At 34.6% G+C, this 27,925-nt stretch overlaps 2 protein-coding genes and 1 pseudogene across 2 annotated transcripts; all 3 read right to left on the bottom strand.

The window, feature by feature from the left end:
• LOC132942694 (uncharacterized) overlaps nucleotides 1–27,925 on the bottom strand; it is a 77,361-nt pseudogene that overhangs the window by 40,536 nt on the left and 8,900 nt on the right.
• On the bottom strand, nucleotides 1,511–10,475 carry LOC132935687 (probable lysine-specific demethylase 4B). The gene is made up of 9 exons (XM_061002303.1): nucleotides 10,422–10,475; nucleotides 9,510–9,841; nucleotides 3,534–3,613; nucleotides 3,266–3,387; nucleotides 3,071–3,160; nucleotides 2,339–2,566; nucleotides 2,074–2,258; nucleotides 1,858–2,011; nucleotides 1,511–1,795 (listed from the first exon to the last, which is right to left on the bottom strand). The coding sequence occupies exons 1-9, from the start codon at nucleotides 10,473–10,475 to the stop codon at nucleotides 1,511–1,513; spliced, it is 1,530 nt and encodes a 509-aa protein (XP_060858286.1).
• LOC132933860 (uncharacterized) lies at nucleotides 12,264–12,929 on the bottom strand. Its single transcript, XM_061000133.1, has one exon. The coding sequence runs from the start codon at nucleotides 12,927–12,929 to the stop codon at nucleotides 12,339–12,341; it is 591 nt and encodes a 196-aa protein (XP_060856116.1). The 3' UTR covers nucleotides 12,264–12,338.

Genomic DNA, 27,925 nt, shown 5'->3' with positions numbered 1-27,925 from the left:
TCATATTTGTCTTTAAGAGAGTTACTAAAAATTATATGCTTGATACCTGGGCTAGAGAATACTCTTAAAGATCCTAGGATATTTGTACATACACCTAGAAATACTATTACACGCAATGTTAAAATGTTTTATGTATAGTTAATAATGTTAAAATGTCTCCTAATACATTTCCAATCGGTATCTATCATGGAAATGATAAGCCATCAAGTTTTAATGATTTTCTTGAAGAATGTGTTGACGAGTCTGTAATATTAACAACTCAAGGCTTAAATATTAAAGATAAATCTGTATTGTTCAAAATAACTATGTTTTTATTTGATGCAGTTGCAAAAGCAAGTGTGTTATATATTAATGGACATTCTGGTTATTCGTCTTGCACTACATGTATCCAAGGAGGTGAATATATAATTAATAGAATTTGGTTCCTAGAAATATAATTTATTAAAAGAACAAATACCGAGTTTTTAAATAAAACCGACCAAGAGCATCATACAGGGGAAACAATCATGGAAAGGTTCCCAAATTTTGAACCAGTATCTGCTGTACCCATAGATTACATGCACCTAATATGCCTTGGTGTTGTAAAAAAGTTTACATTTAAAAATATTTTCATAAATATGGTGAACATAATTTGTTCTCTTATAGGAAAAAATAAATTGTAATCGATCACAAATAAAGTTTGTACTATTAAAGTAACAAACTCAAATGTATTCAATTATTCATAACTTTATGAATCATCACAATTTACAATAAATACCAACAGGGAAATAGTGCAGGCGATGAAGAAGGCGCACACGGCAACAGGTTAATCAAATCAACTACAATATCGTTATAGAATTCTGCTATATATTACAGAAGTGTGGCCAAGAGCGTAAAAGACCGAGTATATTAAAGTATATTATTGTTTATTATTAGTCACCAAAGTTTAGAATTCACTGTGATGACTAATATAAACTTGTGTAATTGAATACATTTGAGTTGATACTTATTTATTATTCTGAGTATTCTTAAGTTAATAAAATAAAATCCACTTTTTTATCTAAACAGAATCATAATAGTCTTGTCAAGTGATTTGGACTAAATGCTACCTCATATGTACTTGTTGAGAGTATGATTAATTGGGCGAAAATGAAATTATTCTACATTTTTAATAATAAAATATCTTGTAAGAAATAAGTTCATTGTTTTCTATACATTTTTAAAAGTAAAGAGTATATTTGTATACAATACATTGGTAGGTGACAATAAATAAAAAAAAATCAACTTAATTACAATTATATAACTAAATGCTTAATATTAAAAATATAAAATTATAATTTACAATTATTTTTATGGAAAATGTACTAACATGATCCTCTGATTTCATTATTTTAAATTTGTACATATCGTATTTATGAAAGGCTTTTGGATATAACGCTCTCAGTATTAATCATCTGGGTATTTACACTTAAATACTTAGGTCCAAAACTAATTTGTCTTAGAGAAACTTAATCTACCACACATAATAAAATTACAAAGGTGCTGCAAACGCTCGGGTAGGATCTTCTGGATGGTAACCAACATCATTCCCTTTACTCCACAAATCAAACCTTTCAGGCTGGAAGCGTTTCACAAAGGTTGTCATATCGATTTTAATGTTGTCATTTCGACAACTGCAGAGCTTCGACCGTTTCCCGTACTCTATCCAGCGGGGTGAGGCAAAGTTTGTGGACTCCGCAATGTTGAATCCGTTATTATAACCGGCATGGTATCCATACGGAAAAGTTATAATAAATTCTCCTGGCTCCTGTGTTATCTAAAAATATACATTGAAATTAATATAATATTTTAAAACATCTCATATTAACAATCTTTTACTTTATTGAATTGAATGCCATGTGTTTTTAATATTGTAGGCGATATCAAATACATTTTATGTCTCAGAAATGATGAACATGTTGAAGAATCATCTGGAAAATATGAACTAGCTAGTCTTTCAAAACGCCGTCCCTGTGCTGGTGGTATTGCGTACCTAAAAAAAAAAAGAATGTATACAACAAAATCACTTATAAAAAAATGTAAAAAAAAATGTACCATGACTTTGGACTTCCGTAATGAATATAGTTTATACTGTATAGATCCATGTCTTCAGTATGCCAAGGAAATGATGTTTTCCACATGCCAAAATAAAGATAAGCCGTATTAACCCCCTCAATTCTTAATCCATAATCCCGGTCAACAAAGTCCAAAATTGTACCTAGTTTGTTGATATTCCATACCTTAGTATAAAAAAAAAAAATGTAGTTTTTAAAATTACATAGTATACATTTAATGATATTCCTATACAAGGAACACTTACATTTACATCCTTATCTGTAATGGATCCCGATACATCTGCACCATACAATGGACATCCATTGTACATAATGGTTTTCCAATATTTTCTTTCGAGGTCAGCATAATCAACAAAACTAGGTGTCTTATATTTTCGGGACTCGGCCAGTTTTTTAAATACCTCCACTGTCATGGAATTATTTGGTTTGATTATGTTAAGTTGTTGGTAAGCTCCCAGTCTACCTGTGACATTCTAAAAGAATATAATTAATAAAATTAGTTTTTCGGTACTTCGACTACCGCCAGTCTCAAATCAATTTCGGTATCTCGACCACCAAGCTTGGTGCAGATAATACCATACAAATAATAGTGATTTGTCTTCTTTAATTATGTTTTGAGGATGGTTGGATTGCATAAATTATGTCCATTACATTTTGTGAAAAATATTTGGTTATGAATCAATATCATAATCATAGCACAGTAGTAGTTTGAAATAATGATATTTGAGGTAGCTATATAATTAATATCTAAAACAATATATCACCACAGTTGATATTTTAAGATATTTACTGAAGAGATATTTATTTTACAGTCAATATAAATGGTAGGTAATCGAGTTGGTTTAGTGGTAGTTAAAATAAGGGAATTGTATAGAGCTGAACTTAAAATCGGGCGGTAGTCAAGATAACAGCAAACTGCCTACACTTAATAGTTTAAACTCGAAAAAAGCTAGCCACATGTTTAAAATATGTATTACTTGGTACTGTGGAGCTGGAATATTCATATTCATGATATCGTCACTTAAATATGAATTTCTCCTAGGAATCCATTCTCGCGGTGGAACAACCTAAATAAAAATGTTATTAAAACATTAAATACCAGCAATGTTGACAATTTTTAATAAATAAACAGTGTAAGATTCACATTGTGTAACATTTATAAGATTACTTACTTTTGCAATGCCTGCTTTATGCGCACCTTGGGATTCCATGTATTTTACAAATTTATTAAAATTTTGAAATTCGGCCCAGGTTGGCCGAAAGACCATAATATTCTGTTCTGTGCTCATTATACCTGAAATAATGATACAATATACATCAACATAAAATATTGTAACGGACATTTATTTTGATGACTTATTATTAAGAATGCAAATTGATTGTAGTGGCAGCTTCTACATAATATGAACTATAAGAGTCCTTTTTATGTTTTCGAATTACCTTTACCCGAATTACGAGGTAACTTTTTAACTTCAAAATATATTCTAGTAATGTGTTTCATTATCGTTTCCATAATCGCTCTAATGATCAAATAATATTTATATAAAATAAATATCATATATATGATATTTATATTAATTATACACGACCTAGGTACATTAATTTAGGTTTCCGGTGTTTTGACGCGGCTCCCATAGACAACTCTTGCGAGGCCCCTGGGACGACGCACAGTCTCAACGTTTCTGGTATAAGTTATAGACAACGACTCCTGGGTCCCCACACGAGTGTCCTAGTAGCCAGTGGGGCCCAGTACTCTTGTTTTCGAGGAATGAATAAATAATAATAATATGGGCTGCGAAACGCGCTGTAAAGAAAACCACATGACGACCCAAAAATATATGCGCAATTCAGTAACCCAATTTTCATTTTCAGGCACAACAATCAAAATACAAATTTGAAATTGACAAATATTGTAAACAGTTCTTGGACATAACCTTAAAAAAGCCCCATATTGTCTTTCTCTCTTCCCCAAAATAGCACACAGTCCCATATGAAACTGGTATAAGCGTGTCCTATCCATTCTTATATTATCTATGCGTGTGTCATTCGATCAGGCCACACGATAACGCACAGCCGACTGATAATGCTATGACCCGAATGGCTAACGCGATAACGTGGGGCAGCGGTGGCGCAGAGTGCCGGGGAATGGATTCGCAGAGTGGTGCAGGGTGACGTAGGGCGGCGTAGTGTGAGCGTTGGGTGTGGGGAGGAACGGAAGATCAGAGAGCCGTAGTGGTTTGTGATGGAGTGGTGAGGGGTGAGGCGCACATGATGGCAAGGGTGGGAGGGGGCGAAGCGAGTGTCCTAGTAGCCAGTGGGGCCCAGTACTCTTGTTTTCGAGGAATGAATAAATAATAATAATATGGGCTGCGAAACGCGCTGTTAAGAAAACCACATGACGACCCAAAAATATATGCGCAATTCAGTAACCCAATTTTCATTTTCAGGCACAACAATCAAAATACAAATTTGAAATTGACAAATATTGTAAACAGTTTTTGGACATAACCTTAAAAAATCCCCATATTGTCTTTCTCTCTTCCCCAAAATAGCACACAGTCCCATATGAAACTGGTATAAGCGTGTCCTATCCATTCTTATATTATCTATGCGTGTGTCATTCGATCAGGCCACACGATAACGCACAGCCGACTGATAATGCTATGACCCGAATGGCTAACGCGATAACGTGGGGCGGCGGTGGCGCAGAGTGCCGGGGAATGGATTCGCAGAGTGGTGCAGGGTGACGTAGGGCGGCGTAGTGTGAGCGTTGGGTGTGGGGAGGAACGGAAGATCAGAGAGCCGTAGTGGTTTGTGATGGAGTGGTGAGGGGTGAGGCGCACATGATGGCAAGGGTGGGAGGGGGCGAAGCGAGTGTCCTAGTAGTCAGTGGGGCCCAGTACTCTTGTTTCCGAGAAATAAATAAATAATAATAATATGGGCCGCGAAACGCGCTGTTATTAAAACCACATAACTACCTAACCAAAAAGAAATGCGTAAACGATGGGTCGAGTGTACCGATCGTTTACGCGAATGGCGCGCTCGCGTTTGCGTGTATTTACCTTAGGACTGTGACGGTGATTGATAGAAACTACGGCAGACTTCTTCGTAACAAACGGCAATGGACGCAGATGGCTGTGAGATTTTGAAGCGTGTTCTCGAAAAGATGACGAAGACGAAACGACTATAATAAATTGATTAATGGACTAGACGCGGTCCGAAGTGGTATAACGACAGAGCTCGAAAACGTGCGTCAGGACAGTAGTGAGAGTGCGCTGTACGGCGGTCAGCGAGTACAATAACCGACCAGTGATTAGGGCCGAAAGTAGGGATGTCAACGGTATATCGATATTTTGATGATATCGATAGTAATAAATCGATATATCGATATCGTACTTCGATAATTATCGTTGCATCAAAATGTTCACACGATATATCGTTGAAATATCGATATTTGAACGATATTATATTTAAAAATATTTCACGCTGCCGTCTAAAATTGAATAAAATAACTTTAATAATAATTTAATACTGATAGTATATCTGATATCAATTACCATAATTGATAAGTACCACTATACCACGGTTTAAGATATACGGGTTAGCTATCGCCTGCCAACTATGCGGTCCAGAAATGTTACGGTTGACTGGTACACATATCTACCAGTAGCGTAGGGCGCTAGTGGTCCGTATGGTTGCTTTATTTTGTTTTGTCGGCATAAATGTACGGCATAAATGATAAAAGCAATAAGCAAATAAAGTATAATCAATAACAATTATTAATTATAGAACTACGTGCTAATTAAATTGCAATTACCAATTATTATATTTTATTCTTAATTATATTGTAGCCTGTAGGTATTGATTAATTATAATATCATAACAATGTATTTGTGTTATACGTATAGTGTTTAAAAATGTTTTAACAAAATTTGTAATTTATGCATATTATTTAATATTTAATAAATTCTAACAACTAGGTATATGGACTTATACTGTAGTCTTGACTCTTGGGTATTTCATTCATAGAAAAGAGTCTTAATATTCTAAACAATGTGTACATATACTAATAGTATAGTCATAAGCGCAACTGGGGGGGGGGGGGGGCTGGGGTGGCTAACCCCACCAAAACTTGTAATAGCTCCCTCAAAATAAATTATTCAATTCTTTCCTGAAATATTAACAAATCTTTACAAATATAGCTGTATTTCTTATATTTTTTTTTTGGAAAAAAATTAAACTTCAATTTTTTAATATTATTAAAAAAATTTTTTTTTTTCTATTGCCTATGAGAAATATGGTAAATATTATAAGCTTTATGCTTGTATTTGTTTTAAGGAAACAAATTGTATAGGTATGATATAAATTATTTTGTATTTGGTAAGATTATTACACAAAGTTCTACAGTATAACTGTGCACTTAACTATAACATACAGATAGGTAATAGCGGAATAAAAATCCCCTGAAGAAAAATCCCCGACCCAAGGAAAAATAACCTCTAGACTACAATATTACTGACAACCACATGATATTTCTAAAACGTAATTAGCGTAATTATTACATTATTTATATTTAATTACAAAAATATTATTATACTTATAATATAATATTACTTTTCAGAAAAAAAATTTATATATAACAAATAATATTAAAAAATGAACGATAATTTTGTTTTGTTTTATATCACAATAATACGATATATACGATAATCTTTTAAAAGATTACTGATTAGGTACCTACATTCTTTAACTATTTGTTTAATAATAGTTTATTATATTTGATGTATCGATCATTCGAAATATTTTATTTTATAATCTTTTAAATAAGTATTGTATCCACCTATATTAATTAAACTTGTAAAATCTACTTCTAATAATAATTATTATTATTTACATATTGTTAAAATATTATTAGGAAACGTAATATTTTATTTCGTGGATATATTATTATAATATACATATAATATAAAGGTATTAAGCAAAAAATATTGAAAATTATAATATAAATATTAAAAAATAAGGTATAATTAAAATACTTGAGTAAATAAATTATTGATTTTTTTTTGTATGATTTTTTTATATTTTTAAGTGAACATATGTGGTGGTGTATAGTAATTTTAAACAAACAGTTACTTATATAAATAATTTTTTGCTAAATGTATGTCACAATTTGTTAACATTATATTTTACAACTATACATTTTAAATTAGTTATTTTTAAGCAGTAAATGTACCCGATTTCCAAAAATTACCAATTATTTGTTAAATCAAGATTTTAGAATACTATTAATTAAACAATTTCTTCTCATAGCTAATATTTTTTTTCTACCTATAAATGTGTCATTATTTAAAAACATTATTTGAATTCACTCAAAAATTTTACATATATCATACATTTTATATACGCAAGGAGATTTTCAAAATATTTAGATTAATTTTAAGCTATAACTTATACAGGGTGATTTTTTTATCGTGAACTAGTTAATATTTCGGGAAGTATTAGGAATTTAAAAATATATTTTTTTTAAAACTCTCTAGGTTTTACTATTTTACACTGTGTTACAATTTTGATAATTTTAACTTCCTCCCTTATTTGATAAAACACTATCAACTTTTTGTGAATCGATGAAGTGAGTCCTGTATTGTTAATCTGTTTGCAGGGCTATAGGCCCAGAGCCCATTGTTCATAGTGCCTACCCGACTTACCATGTATAATTATTTGGTATCCTGGGATATATTTTTTGTATAATGTATAATTTGCATTTTATATCAAAACTATCTTGTGTGTGAATAGACTAAATAATGGACATCAATTCAATATTAAATTATCAAAGGCAATAAACACATTAGTTATCAATAATTTTACTAGAGTATGAACAAATTTCCATAGTGCAAATTTTTGCAGGATTTGGGTAAGGTCATAACTAATAAAAAAATTTAACACCTAACATTTCCACAACCCTAGATAAATTAATAAAACTTAAATGAACATTGATCATACTTTACATTATCTAATCCTAACCTAATTAGGGCTTGGATGTTGTTACATTAATTAAAAATTAAAAGTTATTAAAGACTAATGGTAGTCGCTAGACTTAGAGACTTAAAAGTTTTAAACACAAACATATACGCATACAAATATGAGCAAATATGTATACACTAGAACAGTAGAACAAGACAGTTTTGACAGAATTTATTGGAAAATGTATTTAATAATTATTAATGTATTATCAGTTTTTCATTTTTGAAATAATTATACCTATGGCTCCAATGCTTTTGAACAAAAAAAAACAATACACCGATAGGAGGGATTAACATCTATGGCATGGAGCGCATGCCATCATCACATGGGAGTCGCACAATATTTACACAACATTGGTAAAATACATCACATTTGTGTAAGCAATTTAAAGTACATTTTTATGAAATTTTTTTGCTCTAATGATTAAAAACCTTATAATATGCAAAATAAAGTTTTGTATTGTTATAAATTTTATAATATGAGTTTTTAAATTAAATATAACAACATCAAAGTCCCAATCACGTCATCAAGCATAATTATCAGGTATTTTAAATATGTCAATTGCATCAGTAAAAAATCATCGTAATATATTCTGAGTGGTGAATAAGGTTAGGTTTTAGACCGGGATTGAACATTTTTTAGAAGCATTTTCCGTCTGGATTTAGAGCAATTTTAAAACTTTTAATTTAGTATTAATAAATTTATAGATTTGAAATGTGTAAGACGAATAATTGTTGAACCATTAAATAAATATTAGTATATTAAAATTAGCAAGGAATCGAGATTTTATGCAGAGTAAAATAAATATAAAAGCAAATTCATTATTCGTTAATATCCAATATAGGTAGGTATCTAAAGAAATGTAGAGTTTATGAAAGTCAGCAGTTTTAAATAGCTAATAAAAACATACTTCATACCTAATTTAAACTTAATGAACATTATTCGTACAAGAGTATAAATTATTCAATTGAATAATAAATTATATGTATATTTACTATTTTGCTATATTTATTACATTATTAAATGAGACTAATATTTAAACAAATTACTTAAAAAATAGGTATGTTAAAGAATTTATATGCTCAAATTGGTTAAACATAGTTGGTTTTGTGTATTTACTTGAAGGATTAACATATTCAGTATGATTACTGATTTTCCAAATTGAGTGTCTAAATATAATTAACTACCAACAGAACTTAATTTAAAAAAAAAATAGATTATTATTGCACATTTAAATAATCTAAATCATCAAGACAGGATCTATCAATTAAAATGACATATTTTTTTAACACAAAGAAAACTAAAATACATCTGAATACAATAACCTATTACAAGGTAAGTATATCAAATAAATTATAGATTTTTTCAATATTGAATTTTTTTTTTATCACTTACCTATCATTTGAGTAAACTGAATGAGAGTCTGGAGACAGAACTTGTAACTCAGATAGTGACCGTCGTTCTACACTTCCATTATCACCAACACATAGTTGTTGGAAGGAATCATTATTTTCAGAGTTATTTTGAAATAGATCAGAGTCAGCTAGGACTCTGGAGTTTCTTTGTAAATTAGTTAAACATTGATGCTCGCTATTAACGGATTGTGATGACTGTGATGAATTGTTTAATTTAGATATGGATAAAATACTTGATAGCTCAACAGGACTTTGGTCGATTTTCAACATCTTGCCTGACACAAAACCATTATATAAATGTCCTTCATAGTCCTAAAGATAACAAATATTCCATGTCTTCAATTAAAACAAATTGTACATCTATGTTACTTAATTAAGAAGAGCAATTTAATTAAAATATAATTTTTTTTTATCAATTTTATAATGTTGATACTTTTAAATGTTTCAAAATTTCTATGAGAAATACACTATACTGTATTTGTATTCAAGCCATCTACAGAACATATAAATAAACGTTTAATAATACATTCTAGGTACCTAATAACTAATAATTTTAACAGGTAAATTTATTATAATAAGCAACTAATTTTTATAAATGCAATAAATATCTCATATTACTCCTTTAGTATTACTATAACTTCAAAACAATATCAATATAAAAATATGGCTCAATCAAAAAACTTAATCATTATCTTAATTGTATAAGTACTAAGTGATAATATCTAATATTATTATTGTTAAAATTTAAGTGCCTGGTAAAGTAGAAAAATTTCTTTAATTATTTTACATTTTGTTTTTCTAGTTGAAATTATTTAAGAAATATTGGAGGCAATAGTAAAAAATAAGGAAAATAATATTTAAAACAACAAATAAACAATTAAAATAGGCTTACATGTATTTTCCTTTTCAAAACACCATCAATGTTAGATGAACTGGCTTCATTCATTGTAGTAGTAGGCTGTGAGGAATAAGTTATGTTAATCTGAAAAATAATATTAATTTCAAGAATTATAGCTATGTTTTGTTCTTTTTCACAACATAAAATGTTGTAAAAATAAAAACCTTTAAATATATGTATAACAGTATACATAATAGGTATAATTTTATGTACATATAAATAGAAAAATACACGAAAGTATTGATGAATCAATTTATTATTAGGTATATTATATATCAACTCTTCAAAATAGACAGGTTAATATATACCTAGTCATTATGATAAGATTATTCAAGAAAATCAAATGTATGCCTACATACAGGATATTTGCAATACATTGTAAATGGTAGGTATAGTTTAAATCGAGATATTTATGAAATAGACAATATAAGTACCTAATATAAGTTATAACTACCATAAAAAAATTAATTTGTTTTAGGTATTGTAACGTGCCCCAGTCAATGAATAGAAGGATGAAGGTAAAAATGTAGATCTTGAGTTTAAAGTATAATATAATTACGTTTATTTAATTTATTTAACTGTTGTTGATATATAAAAGTCCAATTATACGACTAAAATATAGCGAGATGTGACTAACCAGTTACTTTAAAAAAGTAGTCTTGTAAATATTAAAAAAAAAAGTTACAACTATACTTACCACACGTCACGGTCACGACTCCAATTCAAGACTGGTCACAACAGGACCCAACATTTGTCACTTGACATATACATTTTCGGCTACACGATGTGGCAAATTATCGTGTGGCCAACGTTTGAAGGTATTGGACGTGTGAAATAAGTATAGTTGTAACTTTTTTTTTTAATATTTACAAGACTACTTTTTTAAAGTAACTGGTAAGTATGATATTTAAGTAATATATATATATATATATATTTATACTAGCTGATCCCGTGCACTTCGTTGCCCGTTAAATGTACCAACTCTATATGACTCAAACTTTGTTCAATTCGTTATTTAATATTTGGTTTATGTTGTTCAAAATTTATCTTAACTTTTCTGTTGCCCGGAATAAAAATTTCTGATTCACAGCAGTATTATATAATATACAAGTATTATATTCTGTTTGGTATTTTATTGGAAGAATAACGATTTAAGTCATTTTGTTGCAATTTAAAAATATAATAATTGTGGGTACCTATATGAAAATGAACTGGTATTAGGGTATCTGTTTTTTATGTTTAATTTTTAAATAGAAATAAATAGGAAACTATACTTAATTCTTATATAGTTATATCTTATATTTTATAATATGATTATATCTGAATATACAATAACGTCAATAACAATATTCAATTCAAATTTAATCTCAACTTTTATTTATTTATTCTTTATTTTTCGTGTGTAAATAAATACCCTATCTTTCTATAGTTATAACATTACATTATACAAAATGGAGTGGAATAATGAACTAACGCTTGAATTCCTGGAAGCGTATGAAAAACATCCAGTTCTGTGGAACAGTCTTTATCCAGGACATAAGAATAAAAACACCCTGCAGGATGCATGGACTGAAGTAGCTAACGAGTTAAGTGTTACAATGCCAGTTGTTGCGTTGAAAAAGAAGAAAGAGTCACTGATGTCGAATTACAGGACATTGAGGAAGAAAATAGTGGATTCAGAGACTACTGGATCGGGGTCACAAGATGTGTACTATCCGTCTTGGTTCGCCTATAATGCAATAGATAGGTTTATTCGAGTCCAAAATACGAAGATACCCTCACTGAATTCAGAAGTAAGTTTAATAGATAATTATCTGGTATATTTCATAATATTAATTAAGAATTCATCCTTACAAATCTTTAATACAAATTTAAATGCAAAGTTAACTAAACAAAAATAAGTATAAATCACTAATCAATATAATTCTGCCATTCTACTGCTCCACTTGTCATACAGTATTCTGCAAACTCTCGCCGAATGTCCTTTGCTTCCTCGGAGGGTTTCCTAGGTTTTTTTACCAGTGGATTGAAAGATGTCATCCCTTGTATATCGTTGCGCCATGTTCCGGGAATCAATTCTCCATCCTCTTCATAATCAAAAGTACCAGTTGGGGCATAGATTTTTCTTGATGTTGCGCTTCTCCGTAGAAAATTATGAAGTAAACAGCATGTCATGCATATTAAAGCAGCTTTATCTGGTTGTAGTAACATAGGTGATCTGAACACTCGAAAAACTGATGCATAAATACCAAAAACGTTTTCCACAACTCTACGTGCACGACACAAACGATAATTGAAAATTCGTTCTAAACTACCTTTTTGATGATTTCCTCCGTAAGGTTTTAGAAGAGTATTACTCATGGGAAATGCATCGTCGCCTATAAAAACATATGGAACCTTCTTCAGTCGTCCTAATAAGGGCTCAGGTGGTGGAAGGAGAAGTTCATTACGAATTATTTTGCGATAAACACTCGTGGTAGCATACACACCCGCATCGTTCATTCTTCCTTGAGCACCAACATCAACAAATGTAAAACAATATTCTGAGTTAACAAATGCCATGAGTATAATGCTGAATGAAACTTGTAGTTGAAGAACTCAGATTCACTGTTAAATGGAGCTTGCAATAGTACATGTTTTCCATCAACTGCTCCTACACAATGTGGAAAATTCCAATCACGTTGAAACCCATTTGCTATTGTTTTCCAATCTCCCTGTGATTTTGGCAGCTGTAAAATACAAATGTTTATACTTCACATAAAATTGAACCTATTATTGAATCACTGTTTTTTTTAACACATCATAATAAACCACAGCTATTATCTAATTATAGAAGTTTTTAGTTTTAGAGGGATTAAATTAAAAATCTGTAACAATTTTTGTACTAAATGTGATTTTTAGGATGTTGCCGATGGAAAAATTAATGAAATAGAGGATCTCATGCAAAACGAAGGAGATTTAGATCATAGTAATCTTGAAGAAGATGGTTTAGAAGCTTCTTCACTTGGAGACAATGGAATTCAAAATGAGAGGAGAGAAAACACTCAAGAAAACAGGAATATGTTCTCAGTCCCACAAAGTCCATTAATGAAGAGAAAACAAAGAAGTGTTGATAATAGCCAATTAATAAGCAAACACTTGAAACAAGCAAGTGATGTTTTACAGGGTTTGGTTAAGAAGCCAAATTCGCAGTAAAATAAAGATGGCCCTGACTTATATGCACAGCTATTAGCCGAGAAACTTCGTCAACTATCTCCCCGGAATCGTCTACTACTGGAACATAAAATTGATAACATGGTTTTTGAAGCACTAATCCAGGAAATGGATTCAAAAACAGAAGGTCATTTTCCCATAACTATTAATACTGTTTCATCTCCCTGTTCATCGCTGGAAAGTTTTCTTTCTACTGGATCGACATATTCAACACATGAATTACAGTCTCCTGGAACATCTTACACACCACATCTCACTGCTAATCATGAGTACATACAACCATCCCAATCACAACAACAAAACAAGTACATACAACCATCCCAATCACAACAACAAAACGAGTACATACAACCATCCCAATCACAACAACAAAACGAGTACATACAACCATCCCAATCACAACAACAAAACGTAACTGGCCCACAAACACAATCAGGTACTGTCCTTGAAATTTATTCAAATTCTCAGCAATTTGTGGATGGTAACCAGACAGGAGGAAAATAATAAATAAATATGTATTTCCTGTGCATAATATTGTAATGTAAAATGCATTAAATAAATTATAAATACATAAAAACAGATTAATGTGTTAAATTTATTTATTAATATCATAATATTAATTTAATTAGGTACTTACTTTTATTTGATCTTTTAGTGCATCAATAATAGCTAGGCAAACTTCCGGTACGATGCGGCTTATTGATTGATGTGATATCTTAAATAGGTATTCCAAGCTTACAATGCTATCACCTGTAGCCAGAAATCGGAGAGTGACTGCCAAACGCTCTTGGATCGGTATTGCCTTCCGCATGTTAGTGTCTTGTTTGCTGATTTTCGGCCCAATTTTAGTAAGAATAAATTCAAAATCTTCTGACGACATTCGACAGAAGTTTTGGAATTTCCCCGATGGTTCTGCCCGTAGAGCCAACAGCATATCTGAGGCATTATATCTAGTAAATTTAATTTATACGATTTCATAACTAACACTGCATAAAATAGATAGAAATATTAATTTTAGAATCAACTTTATTATTTACCGTTCTCTACTTCTGTTTAACGACGTCATCCACCACCTTCTTTCACGTCTTTTTTTCTGTTTTTTCGCAATTAATAATTGACTACAAGATAGAACAATTACAGTGGCAGCAGCTGCAACCACGTCGTCCATTTTTTTCTATTTCACTTTTCACACCGAACTGTAGAGAGTATACGTATGAATCCAACATTCCAACATGACACTCGATCCAACGTTGGTCACAACGTGTAGCTGCATCCGTCAGTCAAACATTGGTTCCAATGTTCAGCCAACGTTTGAAGGTATTGGACGCATCGTGTAGCACCGGCTTAAGTCACAGCTCGCTACAGTATACTTACTATGAATTAAATCTAAAAACTTTTGATTTATGTAACAAGAACACGTATTGATATCAATATTATCACAATAACCACGGTATCAATCATAGTTATCACGTGTTTTATTTGCACTACCTACCCAATATCTTATCAATTGTCTAGTACCGCTATGTTTATCAAATTGTATCAAACTCTACAAAACGAATTTGGATTCATAAAAAAAATATTTTTGAAATCACTATTGTGAGAATTATTTATTAAAACCATAACTATTCCAATATATATATAATCACTTTTGTTCAGTTAACACTTGTCGGTGTTGCTTTACGGATGACCAAAAAAATAGCAAACGAATACGGACGCGGGGATACTTCGTGTGAGCCATCGATGAAGAGACTTTTTGACAATATTTATTATTTAAGCATCCAGAAAAAGACTGTGACAATAATATATGAGATGTAGACTTACGAGTGTGTTGGCGTGCTGGGGTCGCCAAATCGTCCCTAGCATCGGGGAGATACGAGAAGAGTATGCGAATCGGAACGTTCCACCTAGGCCCCTGTGACGGCGGACAGACGGACTCAGATCATAAACTGAATTAATATTGTTGTTAAAAAAATTAGTCAAGACAAGCGGACGAAATTCGTTTGTTATAAATTTAAAATTATTCGAACGACAGAGAAAGTACTTCGGTGGCAATAGTAACGTGGCCCGAGCAGGCAGAGCCGCACCACACGCTCTGCCTGCTCGGGTCACGGTTCACGGTTAACTAGCGACTGGTCGGCAGTGACGGGCGAAGAGACAATGATCCTGACTGTGGCCGCTGACGGCAGACGGAACCGATCATGGGCAGAGAGACGCGCGGCGCACAGGAATGCAGGCCCCCTTTGCGCAGGCTTGGGCGCTTTGGTGACAGTATGGATCAGCTGATCGGTCTTGCAACCGCTGACCGTCTGCCACGTGGTAGATCCCGTCTAAAAACAACACACAAACACGCGCGAGCCGTCCACCACCATAGATAATATAAGAATGGATATGACATGCCTATACCAGTTTCATGTGGGGCCGTGTGCTTTTTTGGGGAATAGAGAACGTAAAGAAAGAAAGACGATATTGGGCTTTTTTAAGGTTAGGTAAGTCAAAAAACTGTTTACAATATTGGTCAATTTCAAATTAGTTTTTTGATTGCTGTGCCTGAAGATGGAAATTGGAATACTCAAATTACTCTAAACTTTGAGTACATAATGAATTGTAATTAGAATACAGAATAATATAGATCGTTAATTATTACTAATTAATCATTAATGTTATTTATTATCATTTATCAATTATCATATAAATATTTGCCTCCTACACAGTCTTAGAAGATAAGGCCGTACAACTTCCCACCCTCCCACCTATTACAATATTTCCACTTAATGATGCAAAAACATTTCCCAAGTTGCCGCAAAAGCGCTGCCGGTTAGACTTATTTTGAGGTTAAGAAAAACATTTATTGGCATTCGGGGTTATTTTTATGAACTATATTATTATATTATTTTCTCTGACTATATAAACTAGTTGGTTTATAATAAACTAGCTAGTTTATATGGTCGAAGGTCATTTTAAAATTGTATAATACTATAATGTCATAACCTCAAAAAAAGTCTGCAGGGCAGCGCTCAATTGTACAGCGGCCAAATTTTGAAATGGATTTGCCTCACTAAGCGGGATGCTGATAATGTATAGTTGTCTGACCTTATCTTCTAAGACCGTGGCCCCATATAACATTAAAAACGTATCACTAAACTTTCTAGTGATAAGTTCTTATATCCTATCCATTCTTATATTATCCATGTCCATCGAGCCGCTGTAGTCACGTGGTTTGCCGCCAAAACAACGCAGTCCGCGGCGATAACACCGGCGGCTTAGCCGTCACTTGCAGTTTACGATGCGCTATTGCGTAATACTATAAAATAATAATACTATCATTATTGTTTTTTATTTACTTATCATCCTACGTTAGGAGAAAACATTTTCTTTTTTTTATTAATTATTATTGTTGTTTGCATCGAAAATGTATAATGCCAACTATTTATATTTGTGAGTACACGGAGATACGGTTAGCTCCACGACACCATTGACCGGGGGTGCAACGAAAAACTGATCACTGACATTTATGAACACAATCCAAAATTTTTGACCGTGGAGAACTGGACGCACGCATAATGACACCGGTACGCATCACGGATGGTGGCAGACTAAAAATATGATGACAACGATATTCGCATATCACCGACCGTAGTAGGCTGATAACGTAGATTTCATAACACCACGACTGACTGTTGGTATCTCTTTATAGACACGACAGCAACAGGGCGACCTTGAAACGGCCGGATACTCTTCGGCGCGGCTATCTATTTTGGATGTGGCGGCAACATACTCCCGGCTTGAAAGACGCAGACTCAAATGACTTTCAGTTTCCCGTGGATTGATGTACATTTTGCGGGCCACGTGTTACTGATGATTGGGGAACCTTTTTTAATTACTATTAATAAGACACAACATGATAGAACATTAAAAAAAAAAGAACGAAAATGGTTGTAAGGAACAATTCAAGAGTTACGGATCATCAGGCGTAGGTAGCACGACAAGTTTGACAACTGGTCTTTTGAACGTCCCATCGGCGGTGCGCACTGTGACTACTCGGACCACGTTATCATCACCTGGATTCCAGAGGTTTCAGATCGTGTAGGCTGGACGATTGGGGCGTGATTGGTCTCGAGTTTAATATGGCTTCTATCCGGCTGACTAATGTGGCCATCTCTTCGAACGTCAACATTTGGGTTCCGATCACGCATTTCAAGTGGTATTTGCAAGATTCCACAGCGGCTTCCCACAGCCCTCCGAAATACGGTGAAGCTGGTGGGTTAAAGTGCCGATGACAGGCGATGGCACTGGAGTACAGTTCCTGCGCCACGGGTTCAGAAAACGAACGCTAGATATCACGATTTGCTCCCTTGAAATTCGTATACCCCAGTCCAAATATACGTCTGACGGGAGTCCCCGCCGCAACACAAATCGGTGTAATGCAGCAATGAACGCGTTGGTGGTCAAATCCGAAACAACTTCGATGTGAACCGCTCTGATCAGCATACAAACGAACAGGGCTCGATACCCTTGGACGGAGCGGGCTTGTTTCCGCCTCCCTTCCTTGATCAGAAACGGCCCCACATAGTCAACCTCCACTTGAGCGAATGACCGGGATGGACACACTCTGGCGGGTAGCAGGTCTGCCATCATTGGTATGGGCGTGGTTGCTCTATGACGAGTGCAGCTAATACATTTAAATGTTATGCGATGGATAGTGGCCCTGGCTGACATTATCCAATATCGTTGTGCAAGTAAGGACGATATAAGCTGTGGGCCGGCATGAAGATACTGCAAATGATAGTGTCGGATTAATAGTGTAGACAATGAACACACTTTCGGTAATAAGATAGGATTTTTGGCGTCATCGTGTAGTACGGAGTGCCACAAACGTCCACCCATGCGAATTATTCCTTCTGAGTCAATATATGGAGAAAATCTAGCTAGTGATATTGAAGGAGCTTTGGAAAATACTGACGTGAGTGATAAACGCATCGCCGAAAAATTTTGATACTGGTTCAACCACACGACCAGAAACAATGAACGTTCGAGCACAGTCTGTCAAAGATATCTGAGTACTAACGGTCGTTTTCGTGTGCGATAAATTAACCGGTTAGGTTAGTTTGGGATATATGAAATTACACGCTGAAGCCTTGTCAATGAGGAGAACCGGTTGAACCACTCGGGGTCATCTACTTTGGTAGTAAGTGTCACTGCACTTAATGTGTAACTTGCCTGTTCAAGAGATGCCAAGGGTTGGAAACTGGCAGATGACCATTCATCATTGGGATCGTACAACCATGACGGACCATCCCAATACAAACTATGGCCAATAGCATCCTTCGAGAACATTCCGAGGGATACGCAATCAGCGGGATTTTGGGAAGTAACAACGTGAGTGCCATTCGCACTTGGGAATCAGTTCCTTGATCTTGTTGAGTCGATTGGTGACGAATATTTTATACTGTATTTGCACGTTCATCAACCATGATAACCAGGGATCGAAACCGGTTTAACCGGTTTTTTGAAAAACTGGTTAAAACCTTGGTTTTTTCATATTTCTACACCGTAACTGAAACCGAAACCAAAAGCTATCAAACACTGATTAATAAACCATAACTGAAACCTAAAATCCTAAAAAACCGTTCTCGAAACCGATTGCTATTATATTATTTATAATTCTAGTTAAAACGGGTATTTTTATGCCAAGTAAATATTTTGTTTGAATACCGATGCTATAACTGATTATAACTAAATATTAATAGGTAATACGAATATTATTCTATTTATATTTTATAATATCATTACTATATTTACTGATTCAAAATTAAAAAGCAAATATCACAATTATTATTTTGTTCGCCCCCTATGTATGTGGCTATACACGTCTGTATTGTTGTTATTTGATGTATTTGTGTATGTTATTATTTATTAATGTTATTACAATTGTTTCGTATTCGACTGATCCGCATCCGTTCCGCAGTCATCAATACATTGCTTATGTAATTATTATCATTCTCCACAGAATCTCCTGGATAATACATGTGTGTACCAAATCTTATAACGTTTATTTTTGAATCTTAACACTAAACCTTTTTAAATAACAATATTTTCAATAGTCCTATACTCATTTTTAGTATCCATTTAAATTAATATTTTGTTCAAATATCATAAGGATTAATCACATAACAAGAGATTTATTATATACTGTAATATAGTGTGATGTTAATGTAAATTACAATTAAATATTAACATAATCGAATAATGATCTCAACCATATGTTGCATGCAAAAGTAGGTATATAACATATTAAAGTTAACAACACGAAATTAGTTCTGCTATATTGTATTTACCTATTGTAGTTATAAAAATCGGAAATATTTTAGGGCTTTAGCGCCGCTCAGCCTTTATTATTAAATATATACTAAAAATATTTTATATTATTAGGTAAAGGAAAAAAAAATTTTCAAAAACCCTTCTTGATACCGATAAATTTGAAAAACCTTTTTTGAAACCGAAACCAAAACCAAAAAGTTTGAAAAACCGATCTTAGAACCTAAACCAAAACCATAAATTGCAGAAAACCGTTCTCAAAAACCAAAACCATAACCGTTCAAATTTGAAATGGTTTCGATCCCTGATGATAACCCGACGGTTGAATACGTCCCTTGTACGCGCTGGAGCACTTGTGCTAACAACAAGGTGCCACACAACTCTAGAGTTATAGGCTAGCCTTGGGATGGATAAGAGTTCATCGACCTGACCTATTTTTAATGGCGCTAATTTTTATTTGGTGGTAATCAGATGTATGTTTGTTGACGCGCTGAAATAAATAAGTCGAAGGTAAATGTCCACGGCGTAGCCTTTCAGTGAATCGTCGGAGAACTGAATAAATTGTGCGTGGCTACTTGATTGAACAGGGATATAACGTGCAATCTGGATACCTGAAACGATGGAGGATTTGGATGCGAATAGTGTCGATGCTGATGGTAGTTCTGTCGATATGGGACTGTCCCATTCATACCCTTCCTTCCATAACTGCTGCATAAAACACTTTGCCCAGAATGTTATCGGCACTAGAGCACCAAGTGGATCGTATATCATGGCGATGGATGATAAAACTGCTTTTTTGGTAAATGCGGAATGGACAGAATCACTATAATAGGTGAACGTATCTGTGACAGGCTCCCAATAGAGCCCGAAAATCTTTACACATGTGTCATCTTTGGGATCAAAAGACAATTCAACGACTTTATCTTCGACAGGGATGGTTTGAAGAATTCTGGACTATTGCTCTTCCATTTCTTCAAGATAAATCCACCGCTTGCCAAAAAAACTTGGCTCCTCATCGGCTTCCAGTTAGTGCAACACCCAGATTGTTTGAAATGGCGAACACGCAACCCCATATGTGACAGTGAAGAGAGCGTATTCTTGCAACGGCTCCGAGTGACAATTGCGCCATAAGATGTGATGATATTGTTGGTCTGAGTGAAATAGTTTGGTCTGGCGGTATATTTTACAGATATCCGCCGTGAACATGTACCGTTGTAAGTGACATGACATAACAATGTGGAAATATCCCATTGTAATTTTTGGCCCAAGAACACGATGTCATTCAACGATGAAACTGAAGACGTTTGAGCTGCTGCATCAAATACGACCAGAAGTTTGATGGAGTCATTCACGGATTTGATAACCGCGTGATGCGGCATCATATACTTTCCAGGCACTGTGGTGAGGTGCATGTGGCCCAGCTTTATATACGCATTCATGAACGCCCGGTAGTCGGCATACAATTCGTCGTTACCCTGTAATTTGTGCTCTAAATTCAGAAAACGAGATAAGGACATGGTACGTGATCCACCCAAAATACATGGGGCTGACTTGAAAGGGAACGTTACTATGTATCGGCCTGACTCGTCTCGGTAGGTAGTCCAGACAAACCGATCTTCGCATTTCTGCTCTTCAGTGAATGGAATTGGTTGTATCACTGGCTCTTCCACTGCCCAGAACCGATGGGGCAATGCATCTAGTGACGGCTCGACTCGTACCGTCAGACTGTTTGGTGACGTTGCAGTACCATTATGAGCAATAAGACCTATGAATATTCATCCACCCTAATCGTGTCTCGAACGCTGACGGAAAACATGCAGTATGAAGCACCCGACTTTCGTCCATGAAGAGTTGGTTGAAGACATCAGCACCTAACGGAAAAATCGATGTGCCTTGGACGATCAAAACCCGGGCCAGCAAACTGCAGGGCGGAGTAGTGTGAGCGGACGCCCGGGTTAAACCTCACAGATGGTAATGTGCCAGTAATCCTACTCAATATAATGGGCTCGCAAGAGTATTCCGGATAAGCGGTGGAACTCGCTGTGAACAAACAGGTAACTACTCCTTTTACCCGAGAAATTGGTGTTTGTGACAATCCCACAATGTCAACAGTGATCCTGAGTAAAATTCTATCCAACGGGAGACTGAGAGTTGGCTATGTCAACTGCCTGATACGCCTATGGGAGAATCGAGGCGCTGGGAGGTGCCCTAGATGCCTAGCTACAGGACACGCCTGCGTAGGACCAGATAAGCGGAATGCATGCCGTTGCTGCGGACTACTAGGACACATGGTGGTGGCGTGCACCTCGTCACAGGATGACAGGAACAAATTCCTGGGAAAACTCAAGGCAGAGACGATAGGCAATGAGCCCAATAAACCGGACCAAAGACGATCCAACACAATGCCTCAAAATGATTAAAGTATTTCAAATATAATGTAGATGGCAGAAGGGAGGCACATGATCTCATGGAAGCCACCGCCAACCAACTAGGAATTGACGTCTTGATTATAAGTGAACCAAAACATTCTCGAAGACCATCCCTCTGTTTGATGACGCGAGAAGCAGAGCTACAATAGCTGTACTTAACAACAAGATTCCAATAGAGAAAATCGCTCTGTTGGAATTATAAACAAAACATCCTATATAATGTAGTGTATAAGTAATATATTCACACTGTAGTTCATCAGACGCTGACTATACATTTTTATATACTACAGCATATATGTCCTGCGTAGTGTAGCCGGGTATACATAGTTAGTCGTTGATTTATATTACGCCTCGTAACACTATTGTACATCGTATCATTATACTTATTATTATATTATATATATCCGATTATATTATTATTTACCTTTTAACTTCTGTATATCTGTGTACTTCAACAGGTTATGGGCCCAGAGTAAGGTCTTTATAATAAAGTCGTGAATAATTAGTAAAATAATAATTGATTAACGAATTGCGTGTTTTTTGTGTACAGACAGTGTACAGCAATAATAATTCACGAAGTAAGTGCAGTGTAGTGTGTGTGCGTTTCTTAGTGTGCAGATAGTGCAGTACATCTAAGTTTTGTTTAAATATGGAAAACGAAAATATGAAATCAACAAACTCAAAGATGCATCAAATTGGGACATGTGGAAATTTCAAATTAAGGTTATCATGAATGCAGCTGAAATATTTTATGTAGTAACAGGAAAATCAAAGAAACCAATTTTAGCAAAAATTGGTAATGAAACTGAAGATGAAGCGAGAAAAAGGCATAGTGTTGATTTTTCAATATGGAAAAGGGCAGATAATAAGGCTCAAAAATGTTTCGTCACTTCGCTAGATGAACAACCTCTACAATACATTATGAACTGTGACACAGTAAATGGTATGTGGAACAAATTACTTAGTGTGTACGAACAGATGTCGGACACAAGCATAACAATAGTACAACAAAAATTCTATCGTTATACAATGGATCCTAAGGACAATATAGCCGGTCATATTTCGAAACTAGAAAATCTAAGTAGACAACTAAAACAATTAGGAAAACCTATCTCAGAATCAATGTTGATTACAAAAATTTTGATGACATTACCTGATAGCTATAGGCACTTCTACAGTGCATGGGACTCAATGAATAGTACAAATAGAACGCTAGAACAGTTAACCACTCGATTGATGGTGGAAGAAACACGACAAGTGCAAGGACAGGAGATCCGTAACGATGGTGCTGAAAGTATTGCTTTGACTGCAAACAAAGGCAAGTATATTAAAAGTCAAAAATACGGGAACAAAAATGATAATACAAAACCAGGAAAATGCAACCACTGTAAAAAACCAGAACACTGGAAAAGGGACTGCAGGATATTCAAAAGGGAACAAGAAGAAAAGAAATCAACTTCCGGTTTGGCGCTTATTGGTAGACAAAGAAAAATTGAAGACATCGACGACTCAGACAAATGGTATGTGGACTCAGGTGCGAGCGACCACATGACAAATCGGAAAGAGTGGTTCGTCGATTATAAAAATTTTGATGTGCATTCGCCTGTACGTATTGGAGATGGTAAGCACATTATGGCAGTCGGAAAAGGTAACATAAATATTCATACTTATGTTAACAATAAGTGGATAAAAGGCTACTTAGAAAATGTTTTATATGTACCTAATATAAAAGTAAATTTATTTTCTTGTGGGGCATGCCTTGATAAAGGAATTACAATGGTGACAGACAGTAAAGGTTGTACATTTAAAATGGATAATCGTGTAATTGCAGTCGGTGTTCGTGAGAATAAATTGTTTTCAATGCTAATCAAAACAGATATTTCACAGGAAATTGGACACTGTGCTAACGTTTCAGTTAAGAAATTAACATTAGAACACTGGCACAAAATACTATGTCATCAAAATGTCAAACATGTTCGTGAGTATTTAAAACACAATCAAATACAATTTACAGATATACAAGGACAGTTATTCTGTGAACCATGCATCTATGGCAAACAGCATAAGGAGACGTTCACTCAGAGCGAAACAATAACTATTGAACCAAGGCAAATAATACACAGCGACGTATGTGGACCCATGGAAGAGAATTCATTAGGAGGTAAAAGATATTTCATTATTTTTAAAAATGATTATTCTAAATATACATATGTTTATTTTATGAAAAATAAATCTGAGGTTAAAGAAAAACTTAATCGTTTTCTGAGTATAGTTAAAACTCAAACTAAAAATGTTATTAAAACTATTAGAAGTAACTGTGGATTAGAATATAAGAATTCTGAAGTTCAATCAATTCTAAATATTTTTGGAATAAAGCATGAAACAAGTGTACCTTATACTCCTGAACAAAATGGAAGAGCTGAACGTTCAACGAGGACTATTTATGAGGCAGCCAGAACAATGATCTATGTCAAGAATTTTCCAAAATCACTGTGGGCAGAAGCAGTCAATACAGTAGTGTTCTCATTCAATTATACTGGTAATTCAGGGAAAGTATGTAAAACTCCATACGAGTTATGGTTTGATAAACTTCCTAAAACAGAAAAGTTTGTAGAGTTTGGAATAAATGCATATAGTTTAGTTCCAAAACAACGACGAAAGAAGTGGGATGCAAAAAGTCGAAAAGGATACTTTGTTACATATTCAGAAACTTCAAAAGGGTATCGTATTTGGTATAAAGAAAATAACGAGGTGTCACTTAGTAGAGACGTTATTTTCAAGGATGAAAGTGTTGTAAATGACCAACGTGTAGAATGTTCTAATAATTTAAATGATAGTAATAACATTGATGTTCTTAGCTTACACAAAGACGGCTCTTTAGAACACAGCAATAACTCAGAAGGAGATGAAGTCATGGAAAATAAATTTGGGTCAATAAGTGTAGATGACAATGAAAAACAAGAACATGAACAAGAAAATGGATCAAATGTCAACGTGTACAACTTGCGAGACAGAAGTAATATTAAGAAACCATTACGTTATGATAATTTAGCCTTTTTCGTAGTAGAATCCGATCCAGTGAATTTCAAGGAAGCTGTGGAGTCACAAAATTCAGAAAAATGGATAGAAGCCATGAACAATGAAATGGAATCTCTTGAACAAAACGGAACATGGTCGCTCGTAAGTTTACCTAAGGACAGAACTATTGTAAATTGTGGTTGGGTGTAGAAAACAAAATACAATGTTCATGGACATGTTGATCGATACAAGGCTAGGCTAGTAGCAAAAGGGTATAGTCAAATGTTCGGTATTGATTTTAATGAAACCTTTAGTCCTGTAGTAAAGTTCGATTCAATTCGGTCTATATTAGCTATATCAGCAGCAGAACAATTAGAACTTCGATAATTTGACGTTCAAACAGCCTTTCTATATGGAGATTTGGACGAAGAAATTTACATGAGACAACCAGAAGGGTTAAACAATGGTACCGAAATGGTGTGCAGACTTCAACGCAGTTTATATGGCCTAAAGCAGTTACCACGATGTTGGAACATAAAATTCAAAACATTTCTTCTTAACTTTAATCTATTAGAAACAAAAGCAGATCCCTGTGTTTTTGTTAATAGAGAAAATAACAAAGTATTAATCGTCGCTATATTTGTTGATCATGGTCTAGTTGCAGCTACATCGAGTCAGGATGTACAAGCATTAATGGAATATTTGAGAAAACATTTCAATATTACCGAAGGAGAATTGAATCAATTTTTAGGTACAGAAATTGAGCGAAAATCTGATGAATCAATTGTAATGCACCAAGGGTTGTATTGTTAAAGAATATTGGAGAAGTTCAATATGACTGAAGCAAAATCAGTTCAAATACCAGCAGACCCTCAACATTCATTAGATGACAAGCAACAAAATACTAATTTAGCTAGTAAAGTCCCATATCGTGAAGCAGTCGGAAGCTTATTATATCTCAGTCAGATTACAAGACCGGACATAACTTTTCCGGTTAATCTAGTTAGTAGATATATCGAGGATCCAAAGGAACAACACTGGACAGCAGTGAAACGAATTTTAAAATATTTAAAGGGAACTATTAATTTTGGATTGGTATTTAGTTCTAGACAAAAACTCATGTTAAAAGGATACAGTGATGCTGACTATGCAGGTGACTTGGATACAAGGAGATCAACATCAGGGTCAGTATTTACATTAGGATCTGGAAGTATAGCATGGAGTTCACGTCGTCAACAGTGTGTTAGCCTTAGCACAACTGAATCAGAGTACATAGCTTTAAGTCAAGCAGTACAAGAATGAACTTGGTTAAAATTGTTTTTAGGTGAATTGCTGGACCAGCCAAAAATGGTGCCAACAATGACGGAGACAATCAAAGTGCGATTAAACTCGTAAAAAATCCAGAGTTTCATAGAAGAACGAAGCACATAGATGTTCGCTACCACTATATAAAAGAGAAAAGTTCAATGAGGGATTGTTTTCATTGGAGTACATATCCAGCAAGGAGCAGATTGCGGACATTATGACAAAATCAACTCCACGAACGCGGTTCAATGAGCTAAGGGAGATGTTAGGAGTTATAAATATTGATGTATAAGAATATATATGAATATAATATGTATTGACGAACCCGACCTGTTCAATGCATGTCTGAGAGAAAAGATGTTTCCGAAAGAATGGAAAGTAGCAAAATGGGTGCTCTTTTTCAAAGGAGACGAGCCATTAGACAACCCTAAGTCGTACAGACTGATATGTCTGCTGAATACGATCGGAAAACTTTTCGAAAACGTCATTAAAGCACGTTTAGAAAACCACTTGGAATCAACTGTCGATTTAAGCACGAAACAGTTTGGCTTCAGGAAAAGGCGGTCCACCATAGATGCAGTGGAGACAGTTATGGGGATTGTAAAAAACGTCTCAACCGGACCACGGTACAATAGGCAGCTCTGTGCGGTAGTCGCCTTAGACGTCGCGAATGCCTTCAACACGGCTAAGTGGCACAGGATAGAGGAGTCTCTACATGCTAAGGAAGTACCAGAATACCTCGTGGGAATCAAAAGGAGCTACTTAAGCGAGAGAAAGCTCCAGTACGAAAATAGCGGAAACAAGGACATTACATGTGGAGTACCATAGGGGTCGGTGCTGGGGCCAATGTTGTGGAACGTCATGTATGACTACTTAGTCAGGGTGGAAACAGGAGGCAACCGACAGGGTAGGTCATCTACTACGTCGATCGCGTTGGCCGACGACGTGGCGGTGGTCACAACAGGTCGCTTAACTGACATCCTAAAAGAGGTTACGAACAACGCGCTTGCAGCCGTAGCGGAATGGATGAACAGAGCAGAGCTTTCACTGTCAGTTGAAAAGACTGAGGCCGTCATTCTTACAAACAAAAGAGGATATGCGATGCCTGAGTTCAAAATACGTGGATTGAGTATCCAGATAAAGGATCAGATCAAATACTTAGGAGTGGAACTTCACAGAGTTCTTCGTTTCCGCGCACACCTTGAAACGGCAGCTTCA

Source organism: Metopolophium dirhodum, chromosome 1 (genome assembly GCF_019925205.1).
Source record: "Metopolophium dirhodum isolate CAU chromosome 1, ASM1992520v1, whole genome shotgun sequence".
NCBI classification, from domain to species: Eukaryota; Metazoa; Arthropoda; class Insecta; order Hemiptera; family Aphididae; genus Metopolophium; species Metopolophium dirhodum.
The sequence above is the reverse complement of the archived record's forward strand: the minus strand, read 5'-3'. Positions and strand labels throughout refer to the sequence as shown.